General features: G+C 47.0%; 1 protein-coding gene across 2 annotated transcripts in view; it reads right to left on the bottom strand.

The window, feature by feature from the left end:
• TNPO3 (transportin 3) overlaps window positions 1-22720 on the bottom strand; it is a 44808-nt gene that overhangs the window by 11977 nt on the left and 10111 nt on the right. For both annotated transcript variants that reach the window (XM_056340071.1, XM_056340072.1), the window contains 6 exons: window positions 16983-17183; window positions 16002-16075; window positions 15031-15187; window positions 10895-11038; window positions 7328-7503; window positions 1679-1817 (listed from right to left, as the gene is read on the bottom strand). In XM_056340071.1, the coding sequence (XP_056196046.1) occupies window positions 1679-1817; window positions 7328-7503; window positions 10895-11038; window positions 15031-15187; window positions 16002-16075; window positions 16983-17183 (891 nt within the window). The remainder of the gene's footprint in view (window positions 1-1678; window positions 1818-7327; window positions 7504-10894; window positions 11039-15030; window positions 15188-16001; window positions 16076-16982; window positions 17184-22720) is intronic.

Consider the following 22720-nt stretch of genomic DNA (forward strand, 5'->3'; position numbering starts at 1 on the left):
GCTCCACTCTGCTGGTGCTCCCGACAGAGAAATCTCTGGGGATGCCTGCAGCATGCTGGGGTACCACAGATTTCCATCAGTGCTGCTTCATCATGTGATGATGAAACATGAACTGGTTTCCCCAGCTTTGCTGATCTTCTCTGCTGCTTGTCACTTAATAAGGGATTTGAAACCCACTGAGTTAATCTGAAAACCTGTCACCAGCCCTCAGAAGTAAAGCCTCTTCTCTACAAAATTAACATTAAAGTGTGAGAATCGTCTCTTGCTTCAAAGCACGGACATCACCTCATTTCACATCAGCCAAATCTGCCAGTGGTAAGTTTTTATTTCCCCGACCCTGGCCTGATTTGTGCCCTCCCTCTGTTCTTGCTCATGCATCAGGAGGCGTTTGATACCCAGCTTGCCCCAATAAGCTACGGGGCATTTTGCTGCTTGCAGGTACACTGTCGTTACCAGAAAGCCACACTGATGGAAGAGTTTGCCCACCTAGCACCAATCCTCACCACCCGTGCCCGTGCATTTAACAGTCTAACCATCCTGACGGCCAGCATGGGGTGCACACAGGCTTGGGCTAACAAAGCGAGGGGGACAGCAACCCCAGACAGGAGCAAACATCCCTGAGATAGCAGCTCAGGCTGGAAGGGGATGCTGCTCCAAAGCCTACAGCCTCTTTATAAGTGCAGTTATTGCAGAAAAATAATAGGTGCAGATTTTTCAGGAGCAGCTGCAGAGCTTCAAGTCCTCTTAATGCATCACTAGTGCAGGACAAGGTCATGCCCAAGGGAGACTGAGCTTAACAGACCTGGAAAGGGGACTAAAAGAGCCACCAAGTCGCAAGCAACCACTACAGAGATCTGGTGAAGTATTCTTGTGGCTGCTCCACAATTTTCATGGCAAACAAGCCCCTAGGGGTTGCATTGCAGCAGCCATCGTTTCTTAGCTAGCTCGTCTGCTGGTTCTCAGGTCTGATGTTATTTTCAGGGCTCTATACCAAAAGTTTCTGGAAAACCCCGTCCTGGAGAGGGCACTATCTCAGTCCAGATCCACCTCTCATCCATCAATTCAGGGGCTGCATCCCTCCCATAGCAGGACCTTAAATGCGGAGGGAAGAAAGGGAGTGCACCCCAGCAAATCCCAGCTGGCACCTCCCTGCTCCCCATGTCAGCACAAGAACCCATCTGCGAAGGAACCTCCATCCACTGAACACGGACACAAGGCAGCCAGGGATCAGCTACTGGGATTGAATTAACAGCTTTTTAAGAATAAAAGGGGACGTTTAGAAGGAGACCGCACCTTAAATACCATGTTCTGTACTTAAGGCAGGATGGTCAGGGAGCTTTGATGCAAAACGGGGTTTCACTTACTTGGAGGGCAAAGTTACCAGGAGCTGCACTGCAATCCCTGCAAAGCTTAACTTGAACATGTGGAAAGAAACGAATGGAGGCGTTCGGAGCTGTACTTGCAGTCCCACGTGTCCAGGACACCAGGAAGGGGAAGCTAAGCCAGATTTCTGCATCACGAATGCAGAGCAGGCATTTCAAGGCCAGCAGTTCACAGGAACTGAAGCCTCCCAACCATGTGGCAATATAAGAGATTTTTTTTCCCCACTGACTCAACTCTGGATGAGTGAGATTTGGCAATAGGGGTGAGGAGAGGAACACGGGTAAACCTCACTCACCTCGTACTGCGGGTGACCTGCACATATCAGCAGCAGCTCTAGTGTCCGCAGGTCACCCAGCCCTTGGCCTGGTGTACAAACTATTTTATCTAGGAACGTCTCACACAGCTCGGTGAAAACACGGCAATAATTGAGTACCCTGGGGAAGGAAAAAAAACAGGGCACAAGTCAGAAAGATCTTCCACTCAGGACAGACATCCCAGCACAGGAGATTCGGTCATGCAGGTAACATGCCCAGGAACCTTGTCTCAGACCACAGAAATACCAAGAAATACCAACTTCTGCTTTAGCTTTCTGTCAGCAGTTGGGAACCACTTAAATAGGGGAACTTGGCTTTGTTCAGAAGTAGGTGAAAATACTGACTTCCAGTAAGCAAATCTTACAAAATTTTCATACTGCCCACAGCGTCTGAGAAAACTTCTCCATAACCACACTGCACTGGGCACCAAGGCACACGACGGCTGCTACAAAACAGCTTGAGTCGAATTCAGCACCCGGAAGGTGCCATGTTTCAGAAGACAAATCTACACACCTACCGTCAAAATAAACCCAGGATGTCCCGCTGCCTACACAGGGGACAGCGCTGTGTAAAAGCACAGCTGCTCTTCAGACACAAACAAGTTTGCGGCCGAGTTGAACGACAGGCTTTACTCTGCTTTAAGACTGCAGAACCCAAGAGAGGAGCGACCATCCTGGAGCTGCAGTATGGTGTGCCGGCGCAAGCCTGGTGTCACTGGCAGAATTTGGGGTTTTTTGATTGTGGGTTAGTCCTGCTGGCAATAGACGGGGTAGATGGACCTCAAAAGGGGAAAAAGGATCTTCATGCAGGAGTTCTCAGGGCTCACTGAAAGACCTTTAAACCCAGTTTGAAGGGGGAAAGGGATAAAACCAGGCTTGCTAGAGATAAGCCTGAGGGCAGCAGGCCAGTGTTTGAGGGACGGTGTGCTAGCGAGGTCCTTCAGTTTGCCATCTCAGTAGAGGTAGGGAATGGAGATCCATGCAGCAACAGATGTGAGGGTTATTGATGTGCTAGAAACCATGGAAGCACCTGAGAATGGTCACATAGGAATCAGGGCTTCTCCCCCCAATAAGGTGATGCGATCAAACATACCCTTGTATATTAGGGAGTGTTTTGATTGCCTAGAGGTTGATGATGGTGACAACAGGGCCAAGTGTTTATGGATAAGAATCAGAGGGAAGGTCAACAGGGCAGGTATCATGGTGGGAGTCCGTTATAGACCACCCAACCAGGACGAAGAGACAGATGGAATATTCTACAAGCAACTGGGAAAAGTCTCACAACCATCTCATGGGGGACTTCAACTTACCAGACGTGTGTTGGAAATAAGTACGGTGGAGAGGAAACAGTCTAGGAGGTTCCTGGAGTGTGTGGAACTGACCTTCCTGACAGCCAGTGAGGCAGCCAGCTAGGGAAGGTGTTCTGCTGGAACTGTTGTTTGTGAACAGAGAAGGGCTTGTGGGTGATGTGACGGCTGGAGGCTGTCTTGGGCACAGTGATCACAAAGTAATCAAAAGTGAGTTTTTGATTCTCAGAGAAGTAAGGAGGGGGGCAGTAGAACTGCCACTTTCAACTTCCAGAGGGCAGACTTTGGCCTGGCTGGCAGAGTCCCTTGGGAGGCAGTCCTGAAGGGCCAAGGGGTCCAGGAAGGCTGGATGTACTTTAAGGAAATCTTAAAGCTGCAGAAGCAGGCCATCTCCACGTGGCAAAAGATGAGCCAGTGGGAAAGAAGACTGGTCTGGTTGAAAATCACGGAAAAAAGGAGAGTTTATGACCTTTGGAAAAAGAGGCAGGCAGCTCAGGAGGACTACAAGGATGTTGTAAGCTTATGCAGGAAGAAAGTTAGAAGGGCCAAAGCCCAATGAGAACTTAATCTGGATACTGCCATAAAAAACAATAAAAATGTTTCTATAAATACATTCACAACAAAAGGAGGACTAAGGAGACTCCCCATCTTTAATTGGATGTGGAGGGAAACAGTGACAAAGGATGAGGGAAAGGCTGAGGTACTTAATGCCTTCTTTGCCTCGGTCTTTAACAGTAAGACCAGTTGTTCTCCAGGTACCCATCACCTGAGCTGGAAGACAGGGATGAGGAGCAGAATGAAGCCCCCATAATCCAAGGGGAAACGGTCACCGACCTGCTGCGCCACTCAGACACACACAAGTCTCTGGGCCCAAGGGTACTGAGGGAGCTGGTGGAAGTGCTCCTCACTGAGCCACTTCCCATCACTTACCAGCAGCCCTGGCTAACTGGGAAGGTCCCAGTCGACTGGAGGTTCACAAACATGACGCCCATCCACACAAACGGCTGGAGGGAGGATCTGGGGAACTACAGGCCTATCGGTCCAGCCTCGGTGCCGGGGAAGGTTACGGAGCAGGTCATCTCAAGTGCCATCACACAGCACACACAGGACAACCAGGGCACCAGGCCCAGGCAGCATGCGGTTACGAAAGGCGGGTCCTGCTTGACTCACCTCATCTCCTCCTGCAACAAGGTGACCCGCTTAGCGGATGAGGGAAGGGCTGTGGACGGTGTCTCCCTAGACTTTAGTAAAGCCTTTGACACCATCTCCCACAGCATTCTCCTGGAGAAACTGGCTGCTCGTGGCTTGGACAGGGGCACTCTTCTCTGGGTAAAAAGCTGGCTGGCTGGCCGAGCCTGAAGGGTGGTGGGGAATGGAGTTACATCCAGCTGGAGGCTGGTCACAGGTGGCATTCCCCAGGATTCAGTGCCTTTACCAAAAGGGTTGTCGAGCACTGGCACAGGCTGCCCAAGGAAGTGGTGGAGTCTCCATCCCTGGAGGGATTTAACAGATGTGTAGATGCGGTGCTTGGGGACATGGTTTAGTGGTGGGCTTGGCAGTGCTGGGTTAATGGTTGGACTTGATGATCTCAAAAGTCACTTCCAACCTAAACAATTCCATGATTCTAAGCATGGCATCAAACCAAAGACTGCTCCTCACCAATAAAATGACCTCAAATCAGGGATATGGGGGAGAGGTCCAAAACAAGCCATTAGTCCTGGACTTTGGGGTTTTAGTATTCCTGTTCTGGAGAGGCTTAGGAAATCCTAAAGCAACATGCATCCAGAGATGTGCTGCCAACACACCCTAAAGCTTGCCTTAAAGACAGAGACAAGTCTCCCATGTGAGATTTTTTTTTTTTTTAAATCCCAAAAGGCTTGACCTTTTACACAACCGGCTGTGTAACAGCAGGAGATCAAACACGGCAAGATGTTGCCAGCGCCATCAGGAGGACCTTTACACCATACCTGGAAGCATTTAGGGGAGACTACCTTCTCCGACAGAGACTGGAGAACAGATTAATTACACCATGCCCCAGCAATTCCTGAAGATGAAAGCTTTCAGATTTTTCAGAAAGTCACAGACTGAAGAGGTGCTATTGCAGAGTCAATCTCACCGAGCAGAGAGGATATCATAGCAATCTTTTACGAGCCTGAAAACTGAAGACTAATTCTATTAGTGTTAAATGGAAGGATAAATAGGCACAGAAGCTACTATAATTTTCGATTTCAAAAGGGCTAACTCTGAGGAGTAGCTACTCATTTTGCCTGTGGAAATCTCGTTTAACATGGCATAGACTTGGAATTCCCTTAAATCAAAGGCGCATACATTTTCTGAGCTTTGCACCCCAAGCTGAAATAAGGGAATGAGGATGCTTACTGAGTTCTTGAGCCTAAGTCATCTGAAAAGTCTCAGCAGTGCGCCAAGTGCCTCTAAGCAGCTGAAGGGCTGTCATGTAGGAGGACTGAGAAGCGGACAGCTGGATTCTGGAAGGCAAGATGAGCACAGATCAAGCGAGAATTGCCAGAAGCCAAACCAGTGCCCAGCCATGCCAAGGACCATCACAAAAACAGGGCAGGGTTTTTCAGCTGTAATAAACAGCCGGTGGAATTGCCACTCGCTGAAGACACTGGCACAATTAAAGATCTGTGGCACAGCTAAAACTGTGTGAATATGCATCAGTTTTCAATACTGTGGCTGAAGAGGAGGGGTAAAGGCAGGAGGAATGAAGAGGCTATTTAGACACAAGGGTCTGCTTACCTCCAGGTGGAAGGAGCGGGGACTGGCTAACTGCCATCCCAGGAGTCAAAAATCTGACACTGGACCTCTGTCCTACAGCTTCACTGCTGGTCTGGCAGTTTCCGTCAACGGCAACACCTTGCACAGCCACAAAATGTGCTCGTATTTGACAAGCGCAATCAACATAATTTTCCAAATAGATGGAAGTTGGAGGGAAATGGGCTAAACGCAACAGGGGTTTACCAAAAATAGATTGAACCCATCTAATTCTTATCAGTAATGTTTTAGAACAGGAGAGATGGAGCAGAGCAGATCACGGTGTCACACAGAAGCTAGTTAAACTGGATAAAGCAGAGTTAAGGGATGAGCAGTCAGCAAGCAGGGTGGCTAGCAGGCTGAGCTGAAGAAGAAATACCAGTTTGGTGCTACAGAGGTTCCAGATCAATCTCACAACTGACCTTATCTACATTCATTGGTGACAGCCAGATAAGAAAGGAAGAGCAAGCCCTAATGGTGTTCACTGATAAAGCTGGGATGCAACATCTGTGCAGAATAAGAATGAAAACCATTTATATTTGAAAAGGAAAATTTGCCTATTTCTGACAGCTTGTGGATGGACTCCTCAGTCACAGGATGACCAAAACACTGATGCTGCAAGGTGATAGCAAAGGCAAGAGATGTCAGGCAAGGTGCTGCCTGTACACAGGGATGCCACAATGCCAACACACAGGAGCAAGATCCCTCCTGCAGCAGCACATACCTCTTAGGCCCTTGTGCCTCTCAGGCCCTTGTGCTCAAGGAAGCTAAAGTCTGAAGGGGAGCACTCCAGATTACCCAGGAAAAAGAAAGCAGTCTCACAGGACTGAAAGAGCTGGGTTTGTTCACCCAAACTTGAGGCTGGCCGTTTCCTACCTACAAATGTGTCTGGGAATAAGCATCAGCTAGGGATCTCTTCAAGTTAAGACGAAGTTGGTGAAAGAGAATAGGCATGAACTGGCCTAGAATCAACTGAGGCTGGAGATCAGAGGGTTTCTAATCAGAGCAGCAACATTCTGTTGCAGCCAATGTGTGTGAAGTGCTGGTTTCAATGTGCTTGATCAAGGTATGATCTGGCTACGGTTTCTTCTAGGTCAAGAATGGGGGGCTGTTGACCCAGTCGGCACACCAGACCTGTTTCCATCAGGAGCAGCTGAACCAGGTATGGATATTTGTAGAGAGGAGGCAGTAGGAGCAACAGGTTGCTTCTAGGCTCTATTTTAAGACTGGTAACAGATTGGCTGCACCTCAGCATACTTCCCTTGTGCTTTGCCCACCAAAAGGAAGATCAAGAACCCCAGCAAGCAGACTCTGGTAACAGTCTAACCCTGTCAGAGGCTGAGCTGAGCGCACATACCTGGAGCACAAATCGGGCAAGGAAGTTATTTGCTCACTTGTCTTCATTTGACAAATACTTATTTGCATAAGAGACTTCAGAGTGCCGCATGCAATCACCGTTGATTCCAAAAATAATCGCAGACACAGTGACCGTTAATTATGGTAACTCTCCTTCCTCTCTGGGCACAGCCATGGCTGCAAGTCCACTTACTTGTCTAGGTCCTCACGTGCTACAGCCATGTGATAGGCACTCTCAAGAGTGAGGACACCCTGGAAAAGCTGCAAGGCCAGGGGCAGGTTTGTCTCCACGTTCTCGATGGCGTAGAGAGCTGAGCACACGCAGTCTGAAGCAGCTTCATGGAGGTTTGATGATGTCTTGTCTTGTTGCTGCAAGAAACAGAAGAGCACAGTGATTATATTATGAAATGAGATGGTAAAGAAAAACTCAGTCTTTTCTTCTTGTTGTTCCCAAAATACTTTGTAGAGCTTCTGCATAGCCACAGCTCCCAACAACTCACTCCTACCAGCCCTGCAAAGCCTGGGCTGCTTTACCAGCCTGGACACTTGAGGTCAAAACTGACCCTCCCCAACGGGACCCCACAAAGACATCCTTGGGAGAGGCAAACACACCAACATCCACAGCAGTTCAGAAGGAAAGAAAACAGTTGCGCTGATCATGACCCTGGCTGAGTCACAGAATATCTCAAGTTGGAAGGGACCCATAAGAATCATCGAGTCCTCGGTGATGATGGAGATGAGGTTTCTCACAAGCATGTGTGAAATACTGTGATAGTCTGGGGGTGAACAAATAGATTTCAGGCCCCACCTGGTAGATGTATATAGTGATTGTACAAGGCTGATTTAACAGGGCCTTTAATGGCTCCCATGGAGCCCTCAGCAATTAAGGAGAGAGACAAGACTGGCATACTAAGGAGTAGAGAGCAAACAGAGAAGCATAGAGAGGAAACAAAGGAGCAGTGACTCTGTGTGTGCCTCTGTGTGTTCCTTCACACGAGATCTCAACACATTTGGAAAAAAATTCATGGTCCTGTGTGAAGGTGGAAGGGGAGGAAGGAAAAATGCCCAATTTAAAAGTGACATTAACACAATAAAAAGGCTGGTGAGCCAAATGCCCTGTCCTGGGGAAGACGGTTTTCTGCTGCAGTGCTGCTTGGGAGCTGGGTCCCTGCATGAATATTGCCTATTACTTCTCCCACTGAATGGGAGCCCTCATCAGCATTTGTTGTTCATCGAATTGGCACCATGGGAGGGACGCAAATGAGGGATCCTGTCTAACAACAGAAGAAGGAACAGACAATTCCTGCACTGGGTCACAGGTCTGGGCAGTACCACAGCAGACACCTTCGTCCTCCAGGAATTCCTCCTTCCTGTTTGTCAGTTCATTGCCCTCCCTGTCACAGTGATGCGGGATTCTCCTAAGCTCCCTGTTTCACTGGCCTCTTCAGCTCTCCTGCATCCAGACAGAACAAAAAAAACACCCCAAATACCTTTAGTAGTTTATTTCCCAAGGTGAAAATGTCACAAAAGGAATAAAATACTATTTTATTGAAAATGTGGAATGAATACAAAACAAAAAATGAAAAAATACTGATTGCAATATTAAACAAATGCAGTTTCAACAACGGACAACTTTTAAAGCCAAAACTAACCATTACTTAAGCACACGAGGATGGCAAACTTTCAATAAATCACCAAACAAATGTATTTTGTTCAGAGCCCCATAAAACAATTTGGCTCAGAGGAAGGACCAAGTACAATGCGTTTCAGACCAAAACTCTCTGTCTCTTAAAGTCTTAAAGTATGCTTGAAAGTACACCTGGCACCTACTTTTGCAGCAGTGGCAGCCCACAATAATGGCTAGAAACGGTCACTTCTCAGATGTCAAAACGTCTATTCTGCTGTTTTGCTGCCACCACAGAAAAATGGAACCTGGCTCCCGCTTGGGAGATAAAATAACTGCTTAATACAGGCTCCAAAATTGATGATTAGTACAGTAGGAATAAGGAGAAGACATATAAATAGACAATTAAATAGTCTTCGGACCTTTTTATCAATGTACTGTGTGTGTTAGTACACTGTGAGTGTACTAACAAAGTTTATGGAGATTAAAGGATCACTCATGGCAGTGTAGCAGGAAGGTTCCTGCGGCTCAACACCTCCATCTCTCAGAGAGACCTCTGCCTTCCCCTGCTGCTGTCTGTCCGGCCAGCTCCACAGGGAAAGCCGTGATTCCTGAGCGGTGCAAGGAGAAGGTGCACCACTTTGCAGGAAAGCTCTCATGGGGATAGCTGAGCCAGGTAGCTGAGGAGGGTGTCAGTAAAGCCAGGCAAGGGCATCTGCTCAGGAGAGATTTCAGATGCTTTCCTGTCTGTCCAGGAACAGAGAAGGGTGCTCACCTCTGAGCACATATTCTCTGGATCAAAACAGAAGGCAGGCAGGAAAGAATACTACTGAAGGAGCTGCAGAGTCTCCTTCCTCCATGCAAATAGCCAAACACACACACGCATCTTTCTTTGCATCTGAAAGCTCTGCCAGTGCTTTTTTGTTCATCAGTCTTGTCCCCACATCACAGATACTGAACCAAGGACCAAGCACACAGGCAGAGCAAACCCTGAAGTGTACTTCTAGTTTCACCCTTGAGAGATTAGCCAACATTAGGTGTTATTTATGTGCCATCTTCTAAGCTTCCCAGGGCTAACAGGACGCAGGAAAGATTATGTGGGAACTCACAGCAGCAGCCAGAAGAGGACTCTCACTGTGCACTGCTGCTCTCTGACTGTCCTCCAGGGTGGACAACCGGTACAAAAGGAAGATGATCATAGAATCATAGAACAATTTAGGCTGGAAGGGACCTTTAAAGATCATCTGCCTCCAACCCCCTTCCAGGGACAGGGACACCTTCCACTAGACCAGGTTGCTCCAAACCCCATCCAACCTGGCCTTGAACGCTTCCAGGGATGGAGCAGCCACAGCTTCTCTGGGCAACCTGTGCCAGTGCCTTGCCACCCTCACAGCAAAGAATTTCTTCCTTAGATCTAACCTAAATCTCCCCTCTTTCAGCTTAAAGCCATTCCCCCTTGTCCTGTCACTACAGGCCCTACTAAAAAGTCCCTCTGCAGCTTTCTCGCAGGCCCCTTTAGGTACTGGAAGGCCACTGTAAGGTCTCCCCGGAGCCTTCTCTCCTCCAGGCTGAACAGCCCCAGCTCTACCAGCCTGTCTGCCTAGGAGAGGTGCTCCAGCCCCCTGATCATCTTTGTGGCCTCCTCTGGACTCACTCCAACAGGTCCGTGTCCTTCTTATGCTGGGGACCCCAGAGCAGACACAGCGCTGCAGGTGGGGTCTCACCAGAGCAGAGCAGAGGGGGAGAATCCCCTCCCTGGACCTGCTGGCCACACTGCTTTTGGTGCAGCCCTGGGTTTGGTTGGCTTGCTGGGCGGCAAGCGCACATTGCCAGGCCACGCTGAGCTTTCTGTCCACCACCAGCCCCAAGTCCTTCTCCTCAGGGTTGCTCTCAATCCATTTCAGGCAGCACAGATCTATTACTGTGCACAGACAGCTTGCACTTCCCTGGCTGCTAGCAGAGAGGGACAGCCCACTCTATGGAGCTGATCAAGGTAAAGAGGGAATCAGAGGGTTCTGACTCAAGACAGGGGGGATGAAACTCACCTTCCACATCTCAGTCACTCTTGGATTTAAAAGTGACACCATCTGGTACCCAAGGCCCATCACCACCTCATTTCCCAAGAGAAACACTCACCAGCACCTCGAAGAGGAGTGACAGTAACTTGCTGTTTGCCATGAAGGTGCTGTCCAGGACACCCAGGTTGAACCAGCTCCCCAAGCACCGGAAGATTTTGATGAGCATCTTCTCATCATTGCCTGCTTTCTCCACACATGTCATCTGCAACAGAACAAGGAAGAACTGCTTAGGACCCCAACTCCAATTGTAATTTCCCAAGCAGAATAATAATAAATAACTTTTGGAAAGCCATCCTGGAGTCTCTATAGTCAGCATCGAGAATTCCACCATGAATCTTAGCAAGACACAGGGCAGTCAGCAGTGATCCCTCCAAGAGGAACAAAACTTTCAGCAATCAAGCAGCAGTGTTGTATCTATGTGAAAGCAGCACTCTGACCAGAAGACAACCGAGAATGCCCACACCAGCAGAGAGGACTTCTGCATCTGCCTAGAGTGATCATGTCCCAGTGCTAGTTTTGTAATCGGGAAGATGACAGTTCTGCAAACAACCTTTCAAGAGCACACGGCCTTTGAGCATCCTCTCAAAGTCCATATGAAACACATTCAAGAAAGCAGACTGCTTCCAACATCCCTGTCCCTAAGTAGCCCTGGACTTGGTGAGATATAGGGGCAGAGCCAAAAACCTCTCTGTCAACTTCAGATGCTATTACAGAGGCAAGAAAACCAGTGTGAGTGTTTTCGTTCATGCCCAGTCCATCACTTTTCTGCAGAATCCTGTCTCAGACTGGCAGAGCACAGATATGGATGTGTCATGTAGGTGATAAATCCCTAAACTCACTCAAATCTCAATTTACTATTCTTCACCACAAAACAACCGTGGTCAAAGAGAAGATGGGTCCTGAGGGTCAGACCTATCCCAAAGGCCAACCTGAGGACAGTCTGAAGACACCAGTGCAGTGTCAGAGACGGGCTGTGGGTCTGGCAGCAGCCAACCCTCATTTCCAGCAATGGCCAACACTTCTGCTGCACAACAGTGCCTAACCACAATCTGCATCAACACCTAACACCGAAGGAAGCCCTGACCTCACCAGGCTGAGGAAAAGGAAGAACAGATTGACAGACAGGACATGGAGAAGGATCCCAGACTTCCTTTTCCCCCAGAAGAGAACCTCGACTGGCCAAGCAATTCTGCAAACGAGCTTCCACAGATCTTCACTCCTTGCCTGACACTTCAATCCTGGAGGCAGAAAGCCATACTTCATCACAGTCCCTGTACAATTTTTTTAAAACTCCATCTTGTAACTCAAGAAAGTGAATTTAGCATTTAAATCCTACACTGAAAATTTAATTTTGCTCTTTAGGCAGGTGGTTGAAATGCCTGTGTTGGGATTTACCATGAAAGCTCAGGCACATGCAGAGGAAGTCTGAACATAAAGTCTTATGACAGGGCTACAACCCTTGGCAATCCAACACTGGCACCTCACATTGTCTCCAGTACAGCTGTGAGCAGCCAGAGCCAGGTGATGTGTGATGTCGCCTGTCTCACCAATGTGACAGCCAGACTTCTCCAAGATGTCCCAGGAAGAGTGCTGAGGGCTGCAGACAGCTAGGAGGGATGGCACAGTGCAGGCATTTGAGGAAGGTGAAAAGAGTTTAAGTGAGCGAGGACTTGTTCAAAGACAACTAAGCATGGAAAAAGTGGAACTGGGCTCCCCTAATGGCTGTGGTGGTAATGGCATGGGCCTCTGCTGGGATAAATACAGCATACGGGGGGAGGAGTCTTCTCAAGCAAGACCTGATGCTTTTGAGCAGAGGACATAGCTCAGCTCCATGTCCTGACACATAAGATGAGAGGAAACGGTATCAAGTTTCACCAGGGGAGGTTTAGATTGGATATTAGGAAAAATCTCTTCACCAAAAAGGTTGTTAAGCATTGGAACAGGCTGCCCAGGGAAGAGATGGAGTCACTGTCCCTGGAGGTGTTTAAAAGGCATGTAGACACAGCACTTAGGGACATGGTTTAGTGGTGGGCTTGGCAGTGTTACTGGTTGGACTCAATGATCTCTAAGGTTCTGTCTAACCTATTAAACCAACAATTCTACGACCCTTGATCATCACGATCCCACTTCCTCTGGAGTTACCAGAGTAACTGGAAAACAAAGCCTCCTTCCCTGGCCTTCACGGGAAAAGCCAAAGCTAGACATTGCACAAACATGAAACACCCACCAGAAGTATCTGCCACACTCATATTTCTATTCCAGATACTCTCTGTGGCTTTCTTAACCACAGACCCAAAAAAGCAGCGTGGAAACAGAACAGGTACCTTCTGCAAAGGCTTTGGGCCAGATGCAAACTTAAACTGAGTCTTACTTACCTGTAGTCCACCCCTTTTGTCTAAATTAAACAAAGGAAAAGTACCGGGTGTTGAATTTATGTTGGGTCCCATCAGAAAAGGGGATTCGGAGAGGGAAGGGATATTGGGGAGGGACTGCAGGTAACATCTGAGAGGCAGGAGGGGATAAATGAAATGGCAGGTTACACGAGCCTGGAGGGAGACTAAGCAATGCACTGCAAGAAGCAAGGCTTCTCTGGGCATAGAATCCAATCCCAGGGAGGACATTCCCCTTCTCCCTGGCTTCTGAGAGCAAGCCTAGAGCCCTCCACCTATTTCTGTGCCACACAGTACTGGGCACATACAAAGATGCTGCATGTTGGAGCTAGAACGGACATGAAGAAGTATCAGTTAAGGAGAAGAGAACATTGTCACTGATATAACTAAAGCCTTACAGTTTTGCTCATCAAGGAGAAGGAAATATAAACGACAGTCTAACAGCAAAGGGAGACTGTGATTCTGTAATTCTGAGAAATGGCACAAAAAAAGCACTGCAGAACATGGCTCATTTCACATGGACAAAGTATTAAGGATCCTACAGGCTAAGGTTCCTCCTATTTTCAGCAGCTGTAACTCAATTAGCAAAGGAATGCTGACCAGTAGGCTAGCAGGGCAAGAGGGAGGTGGCTAGAAGAGACATGGAGACCACAGACCAAAGAAAGCAGGGCAGCCAAGCACAGAAAGATGGGGCTGCAGAGCAGAGAATCGACCACTGACGAGACTCTGCAATTAAACACACCAAACCTTGAATCCATCTGGAGCACAGTGACATTAACCAGCTGCTCGGTGGAATTACTGATTTGCTATGCACTGCCGAGGGTACATTATCTTTCCTTCTTTAGATAAGCAGCATCAAAGGGTAGCTACAGCACATGCTCCATTTGAAGCCTGAGTCAGGGATCAGGTTGGCTACTCATTTACAGAGCTCCAACAACACTGAAGAACATGACAAGTGTCTCTGGAAAGGAAGGAGCCAGCAAGGAGCATTTCTTTTCAGTCCCTGAAGCAATTCAGCTCAACACTTATTCTCTGTTCCTCAGACTTGCCCTGTTTTGGGGCCCACAACAGTCTCATTCTTAGAGAGCATGAATACTCCCCAATTGAGGAAACCTTTGAAGAAGAACCAGGAGATACAGCTATGGTCTCCCCATACTAAATGTGATAATACTCAATGTGACCTGCAGCTAAATGCATAACCTCAGCTTACCACACGATGGTCAGAAATTAGGCATGTACTTACTTTTGAAAGGGGCACAAGAAGAGAGAGAAATCATAGTCACCAAGTACCTGAATGCCTTTCTTCTAAGAGATATACAGACACATGCATGTATGAATCTAGAGATGATCATCTCAAGATGATGATTTTGAGATCTACATACATACACCCATAATGGGCTGAAGTAATTTCTTGCTTAAGCCTCAAATAACCCAAGACTTTTCCTGAACTTAAAGCACACAGTGCTAGACGACAAGCCTCCACACTCCGTACCACCAGACAAACCAATACAGTCCTCCTACGGCCAGTCCAGCTGAGAGGATGAGAAAGTTTCCATAATTTCTCCAATTTCTAATGTAGCTCCAATTTCATAATAGCTCCAATTTCAACTGACAACAGCAACCTGACTGTGATTTTGATCTGCTTGGAACTTAAATATATAAAATCAGCTTGTTTCACACCAACCAGCTTTTTGATCACATTCAACCTGGAATAATCTGGATCAGTGATGTGGATGGGGAAGAAGCAGCTGCATGAGCCTCTTTAGCAGTTGACCAGGACTCAGTTGCTGGTTGGTCTCCTTACCAGCAGAGAGATGACCGTGCTGGAATAGTATGCCAGATCTTCTATGATTTCAGTACGGCGGTTGGCTCCGATGCGCAAGGATCGGCTGTGAACTTCTTCTGGCAGCACCGTGAGGATTTCCAGCAGAAAGGGCAGCGATGTAACATCATTGCTGTACCTGAAAGAACAGGGAGGAAAGACAGTGCACGAAGGCAAGTGACAGCCAAGCACACGCAGAAAACCTCAATGCTGGCAAGTAGGTTAAGAGCACAGTGAGAGATGGAGGGACATTTCAAAGAGACTCTGCAAAAGTGTTACCACAAACACACTCCCACGCCCAGCTGCAAGGGCAGAGCACTGTCGAGAAGAGCCTCCATCAGTGGTTTAGCTCAAGATTTTTCAATAGAAAAATGACAAAAGCTTTCCCAGCCCAAGCACATCAAGTCCAAGTGCCACTGCCCGAACAAACCAAGTTCCCTCCTACTACAGAAATACCACAGGAGCACCTTAGCACGGTGATCTGCCCAAACAAAGCGTCACTGTACAATGGCACGTGGCATCCCATGTCAGCAAACACAGGGCAGTGAAAATGCTGTCACACAGAAATTGGGCATCGCTGCACCAGCTGACCGAGCACTGTGGGACACCCCAGTGGCTCAACCTCACTGTTCAATCCTATGCTACAGCTAAAGCTGGCAGGGGATAAGGGATTGTCACATAACAAAAACAGGGATGAGGAAAATTGCTGAGTCTCAGAGAGCTGTGTTCACAGAAGCATGCACAGCCTGTTACAGGCAGCCACAGACAGCCCCATCTCTCCCTCCACCCCATCTCCCTGCCATGATCCAAGACAGTTTAAATTATTCATCAAGAAAAACTTTCCTATTGTCAGGCCATTTGCTGCTGCGTGCCTTTTTGGACCATGCAGGTCTGCCCATTTGACATTTATTCAAAGAACAATTTAGAGTTTAATGACATGAAATATTACTTACTTTTCAACCAGTGTTTGTACGCAGCCTTTCCAAGAAGCCATTTGCAGGGCAAGGTCTGCTATTGCTAAAGCAAGCTGAAAGGGAAAGGGGAAGAAAAAACAACAGAGCTAAGTGTGGTGGTTGATGAAACCTGCCCAACAGCACAGGAGAAAGGGTGCTGTGACTGTCAGACCTGAGCTCAGCAGGGCTGGCAGGTAACTCCAAGCCTGCAGAGGCAGGGTATTAATTCACAGTATCTGTTTGTGTGTGCAGTCTCTGTGGTTAACTGCACAATGCCCACTGCCTCAATGCAGTGATGTTCTCTGCTGGGCTACTTAGGGGCTGAACAAGCAACCTTGCCTCAGCGTGTGCAGTGCCAGACACCCTCAGAAATGTATGGATAATGGGAATGCTGTATAAAGAACAAATGGACTTCCAAGAATATGCCAGCACGTCGGGAGAAATCCTCCCAGTCACTCAGGGCACTGCTGGGCAGATCAACATTTTGTCTCCATTGCAGAGCACAGGGAAAACCCCAGGAACAGCTGTTTGTCCTCTCAGCCCCTCCAAACAGCAAGCAAGAGGATGAAGTAATCAATTTAACTAATGGAACCAAATAATGAAGGAGGGCAAACAATTCTGTACTGGGAGACACGAACGGGCTGGCTGCAGGCATTGACCTTCTCTGTTCTCCACACTGGAGGAAAAGCAACCAAAGGAGACTAAGGGCTTTGTCTCAGAAAAAGTCAGAGGTGATAAAAGCTGGAGCTGGTCACCACTGCTGTCACCTGCAGCACCTAATTTTTCCTCCCCCAAGCTGGCAATTACTGTAAGGGAGAGCTCCAGCAGGGCTGTGACACAAGCCTGGCTACCAGTCTGCTCTCAACAGCAAGTTAGGACTGAACAGTCCAGACTTTACCGCTGAGAGCAGCCTCAACCCACTCTCTCTCTCTCACAGACATTTATCGAGCAGCTCCTTCCACCTCTCTGCTCAGCACCTACCTGAGTTACAATGACAGGTGACAGGTCTTTCAAGTTCTGGATGTGGGACAGCAAAGAGTCCCGTAACGAAGCATGGGAATCCGTGGGGAGTTCGTAGAAGGAAGTCTGTATCTTCATCTTCATGGTCTGTGCTGCGAAGTAGCATGACTCCACATCCTGACGGATCTGCAGCAACTGGTCAGAGATCTCCCATGCGTGGACCTGCAGGCAAAGCACAGCACCGTCAGCAAGCAGGCATGGGAATGTAGAGCAAACTCAGTAGGTACCAGCAGGCTTAAGAGCAAGCTCAAATTCCCCTAGATGAAGACACATCCTCTCCCCTAAAATACCCCCAGAATTTTCACCAGGAGAGTCCATGCCACACTGCTATCATGGCTCAAGCAGTGAGAGCTGACTAATGAAGGTGCTGGGGCCGTAACACCCACCCCGTGAGCTGAACAAGCAGATCAGCTTCCAACACAGACCTGACATTGGCCGAGATGCTCATGGCCTCAGTTACCACAATCCATTTGGGAAAGAGGATCAGAAAGCAGATCTGATGACCACCCTTGCAGTACAGAGCAACAAAAGAGGCTTTTTTGGGCTAATTGCCGTACCTATTACACAGCAGTAAAAACAGAGAGAGCCCAGCAAGTGACAAATGGAAAAAGGAGGATTGGATAAAGGTCTCCCCAGATCAAAATAACGATATGTAATTGCAAGATTGAAGCTGCTGGACCCACCTAAGAGCACACACTGGGACCGGTGAATCTGCAGCAGACTATAGATGTGCTGAAGAGCTTGGAGGAGAGCCAGCAACAAGGCAAATCATCACCTGCCCAGCCTCAGAGAGGCAACAGCCAACTGGCTGGTAGGACACTGAAGACTTTGCCCTTTGTGTGTGACCAGAAGCTACAAGGAGAGCACTGGGTGAGCCAGAGGAAAGGCAGGCACCACTGGATAGACCACCCTTGCCTTGCTGAGATGGTGGAACAGACAGCCCTGGGGGCAAGCCCCAGGCACCGTTAAGACCTGCTGAAGCATCTACTGTACAGGGCTTGGTGGGAAAAGGATGCCAGTCAGGGAAGGAAAGCTTGGCTAGGTTATCAAGTGTCACCAAACATCACCAAGGGACGGTGGGGCCACTGCTGGAGCACATCAGCATGGCTTGGGAAGAAACCCTTGGATGTGAGGTCTCCCGTTAAGGAATGGGATCTTCAAAGGACTCAGACGATCAATAAAATGGTCCTCCTTTCCTGAAACATCTGCAACATGTTTTAGTTTAATTAAGAGCATTTGGGGTTTTTTTGTAAAAAATAAAATTAATGTTTTATTTTTCCAAAACACTTGAAATCTGAATTTCTGTGCATATTTAAGCTCAAACTAATAAATTCACACAATTCACCCCATGCATGCAACTAACATTGAATGCCTCGGCACCCTCCTCTGACCTGCACCCCTAAAGAAGCTAGACACAAGCCATGGGCACTCCAGGATGACCAGATCCAACACTCATCAGACTGTATTTTCTATCAGTATAATCACTATAAAAATCACTCTGCTAGACTCCAAAAGGTATCTCCTGATAGAAAATAAGGCTAATGGGTCATGTGACTGGAAGATGGCGGATATTTCTAATTTTTTTATTTGGCAGAGATGAAAGACAGTTCCAACTGACATTTCAGATGGACAAACATCACACCGCAAAAGGAGCTCCCCAAAAGCCTTGTGTTAACAGCCAGTGAGGCAGGACCCCACAACCACCACAGAAGAGGACTTTAGCTAAAGTCTGTCCGTGTGCTACAGCACACTGAAGGGAACAATTAAATAAATATATTACAAAGGATTCTATTTTTCTAGCATTTAAAAAACATCTTATAGACAAAAATTCTAGTGGGGATACTGGCCACTGCTAAATGTAGATGTTACTGTTCTTCAGGCACTTGAAGCTGCCATAATGAACAGAAATCCCAGGAAAAAAACCATCCCCTTAACTCTATCAGAAAGAAACATCCAGAAGGAAAAGCAGATCTGAGCTATCGCCTTCCCTATTCCTTTGCAGTCACAAACTTCTCCTACGCTTGGGATGTGTCTGCTGCTTACCCCACTGTTATCTACAAGGGAAGGCGAGCATTGAATTGGGCTGCCCAGCACAGCATGATCCTGTGATTCAGCCAAGCAACAACAGCAGCTGATAAACCATTATGGAAATAAGGGTTTTTTTCTCTTGAAAATCTGGTTTGGGTCCATGAGCCTATGCAGGCTACCTGTATGAACACCTCTGGAAATCAAAGGAGAGCTCAGTCAGACAGCCCCGGTGCACCAGAGCTGACACAAAACCCACAGCATGGTCTCCAATATTTTAGTTTTTCAGACTTCAAGCACACTCTGCACAAGGGCACCGTGGCATTACCCTTGACCCAGCACTGAACAATAAAATAAGACAGATGTCTTATTTTACTGAATTGAAACACTAGGAATTTCTGCATTTCACGAACCTAAAGCAGCATTAAAAATGAGCTGATGTCTATATAATGGAGCAGGATTACTGCTCTTTGGTTTAGCATGGTTAACAAATTACAAAATTCAACTGATTTAGAAACCTGGGAGCAGCACTTCAGATAAGCATCTTCAAGCCTGAACAATGCCATGAGGCGAGGGCTTTGCAGCCCTCATCTCCAACACCCTTTAAGCCACAGGACCTTCCTGAATTAAATCCAGCATAAAATAAAACCTCTACATTTCTAAAAAACAATTCTTCTAGTCCTCATTTCAGCCTGGTTAACAAAGGAGATTCAATTATAACCTTTGGCCAGTTGTTCCAATGGCTAAATATCAATTCTTTAAAAAAATACAGTCTGTCTAGCCTTGTCTTCCAGCTGCATTTAATACCTTCAGAGTAAAGAGCCACATGTGTTATCGAAATAGAACCCTGCATTGGCAAAACAGGTACAGACCACACAGCCAAGAAGAAATAACAGGCACAGTGGTTATGCTGATAAATCCCAGTTCAGCGAGCTCTCCCATATCCCAGCTTATTGGCTTCTGTAATTAAAACCCCTCTGTGGAACTTCAGTTCCTTTCACACCTTCAGTATTACACCAGATAGAATTGCATTACGTGACTTTATTGCCTGGATTTTCCCAAATATAAAATGAATTTGGCACTTCTGTTCCTCCCTGCGCAGAAGCACACAGCCCACTGTCCCTGTCTGGAAAGCAACACCAACATTCAAATTTTGCTTTTTTAATATACTTGAGAAGCCTCCTCGTGATTCCTCACTCCTTGTCAATCTTCTGCTGTTCAAAGACTAAAAAAATTCACCTTGAAAGAAAAAATAATCATGTTTCCAAACTTATATACCCCTTGCAGGAAGGTGGGTGCCCAGAAACAGCGGTGGTCTGCAACACCAGCCGATGCTCAAGAAACCAGATGTCCTGGGTCTGTGGCCAGGCACATCCCAGGGGTCTGCAGCGTCACGCAGCAGGGAGATACAAGGCCACGAGCAAGCCGCCAGGCTGTTTGAGACTTCAGGTCAAGGCCAGCATGATCCAATCTTATCCCCAGTGAAAAAAACAGTATTTTTTGCATATATCAAAGTAAAATTCTGATTTCTTTATAGTCAATATTAGCACAGGGCTCAGCTCCTGAATCTACTCCCTGAAATTCTGTTGCAAGATATTTTCACGGCCATTTTAGCCCATAACGTAGTATCTGAGCCAACTGTCAAATCCAAAAGGACCCAGACACAAGACTAACATATGTCAGGGATCCTCAGACCAGCCCCAAATGCTCAGCACTCTGGTGCTCTCCCATCTCTTCTCCCCTTCTCCTTTTAGCTCAACTCTGAAAAACTCAAGCAAACAACGGCACCCAAACACAACAGACAGAGCCCCAGAAGCAGCGCAGTGATTGCCTTACACTCAGCCTCAGCAGCTGCTGAATCCATCCCTCATCTCCAACCTCAGGCTGATGCTGTGAATTGCTTTTATCTTTGAACTTTGCCACAGTGACAGGCTGGAGGACAGCTGGCCAGGACTGCCCATGGACACATGGCTGGCCAGGCTCACTTTCAACAGGTACTCACCAGACTTGGTGAGTTCACAATGGTCAAGGAGAGAGTCCTTTTGGAGCTGCCACATTTCAGACAAGCTCCTTTCCGGTTACCAGGCTTTGATCCTTCCTTCCCAGCTGCCTCTGTGACCATGGGCTGTTAAATAAGCTTTCTCCAATAACTCCAGCTATTGCTGGCATATAAATCGCCTGTAAAAACTTCAAAACGGGTATTAAGAAAAATTTGGAGGTATTTCTGACAGAAATGTCCCTACGGATTTATTTATACTCTTCAGGTAATTCCCAAGCTAGCAATAAATAAAAAGCCCTTCTTAAGCAACTAAACAACTACAATAGCTAGAACCACACCAGACCTTCTAAGACTCGTATTAAAAACTTTCTCAACTCAATTAATGGGCACATACTTTCCACAGCATTTAGAATAGAACAATTACGGACAAGGCGGCAGAAACGGGGACTCAACAGTAAGTGTGTTAGGAGATCCTACCAAAAAGCATGCCAAAACCAAAGCCAGAGAGCCCAGCTCTGCTGTACAAGCAACAATCTAAGCGTCTGGAAGTCACTGATTCAACAAAGACAGCAAAATTACTAATGGTTTTGTGATCACTAATGACTGATGATACTAAAAAGAAGCTATTTGTATGCCCCAAAATTACTGCAGCATATTCAGAAATTGTACAAAGCATTCAAGAGCTGAAATAAGATGGCTTGCGTGCCCTCAGGCAGCTCCAACGACGACTACCTGGACTGCCAATCAATATATATACATGAAAAAAAGCCACCCTGAAGTAGTATTTAGCAAAAACAAATATATACGGCAGCAGAACAGGTAAGGAAGACCTTAAAGAAATGTCAGGTTAGGAAATAAATAAAATTCTTAGTCTGTGACTGCAGCTATCAAATACCCAATCTATATCTCACTACAAAGAAGACATCTCACCAACAACCACAGAGCAGCTGAGTACCTCAGGAGATTTAATGTTATTCATGGAATTTTTTTCTGGGCACATGACAACAAAGTATTTCCAGAATGTTAGAAGAGAATGGGTTTAAATTCTAGCACTGACCACCAGACCGCTAAAAAACCCCAGTTAAGAGCATCCTCCAGATAGCAGGCACTTGTGGGAAGGAAAATGACGTGCTATCATATTATAAATAGCTCAGATATGATGCTACTATTACTTTATGAAAGGATTTTTATATAAAATTGAGGCTGTTCTACAGTCAGAAGCAAAAGTGCTTTTGCAGAGATCTACTGAAGCTCCCAAGAAGGAATGAGCCAAGTGCTGTTGTGATGTTATAAACAAATCATGAGCTGCCATTCCCATCTGTACGTAAGAGTCTGTGGCTTAAAGTCTGGCTTCCTCCAGTCCCCCTAGGATCTATCCGCACATAGTCTTGCTCACATGTGTAAGATTTGCTTTTACCATCTATCTAACTTCATACTGGAGTTCAAAATGTACTTTTGATGTTAAAAATAAGCAATAAAAGAACAAGCAAAAACCAGAAAGACAGCTCAAGTCCTTGTCACTGAGCTCTGAAGATTACCACCCAAAGGGCTTTGTCTTGATGCACCCGGCTTCTCGAGGCAGATAAAAACCAAAACCCCATACCAAAGTGCAGAGCATTTGCAGCTTGACATTTACCGCTGGGATGAAATAAGAGTTGGGTATTTACATGGCTGT

The sequence above is a fragment of the Falco biarmicus genome, chromosome 5 (assembly GCF_023638135.1).
Source record: "Falco biarmicus isolate bFalBia1 chromosome 5, bFalBia1.pri, whole genome shotgun sequence".
NCBI lineage: Eukaryota > Metazoa > Chordata > Aves > Falconiformes > Falconidae > Falco > Falco biarmicus.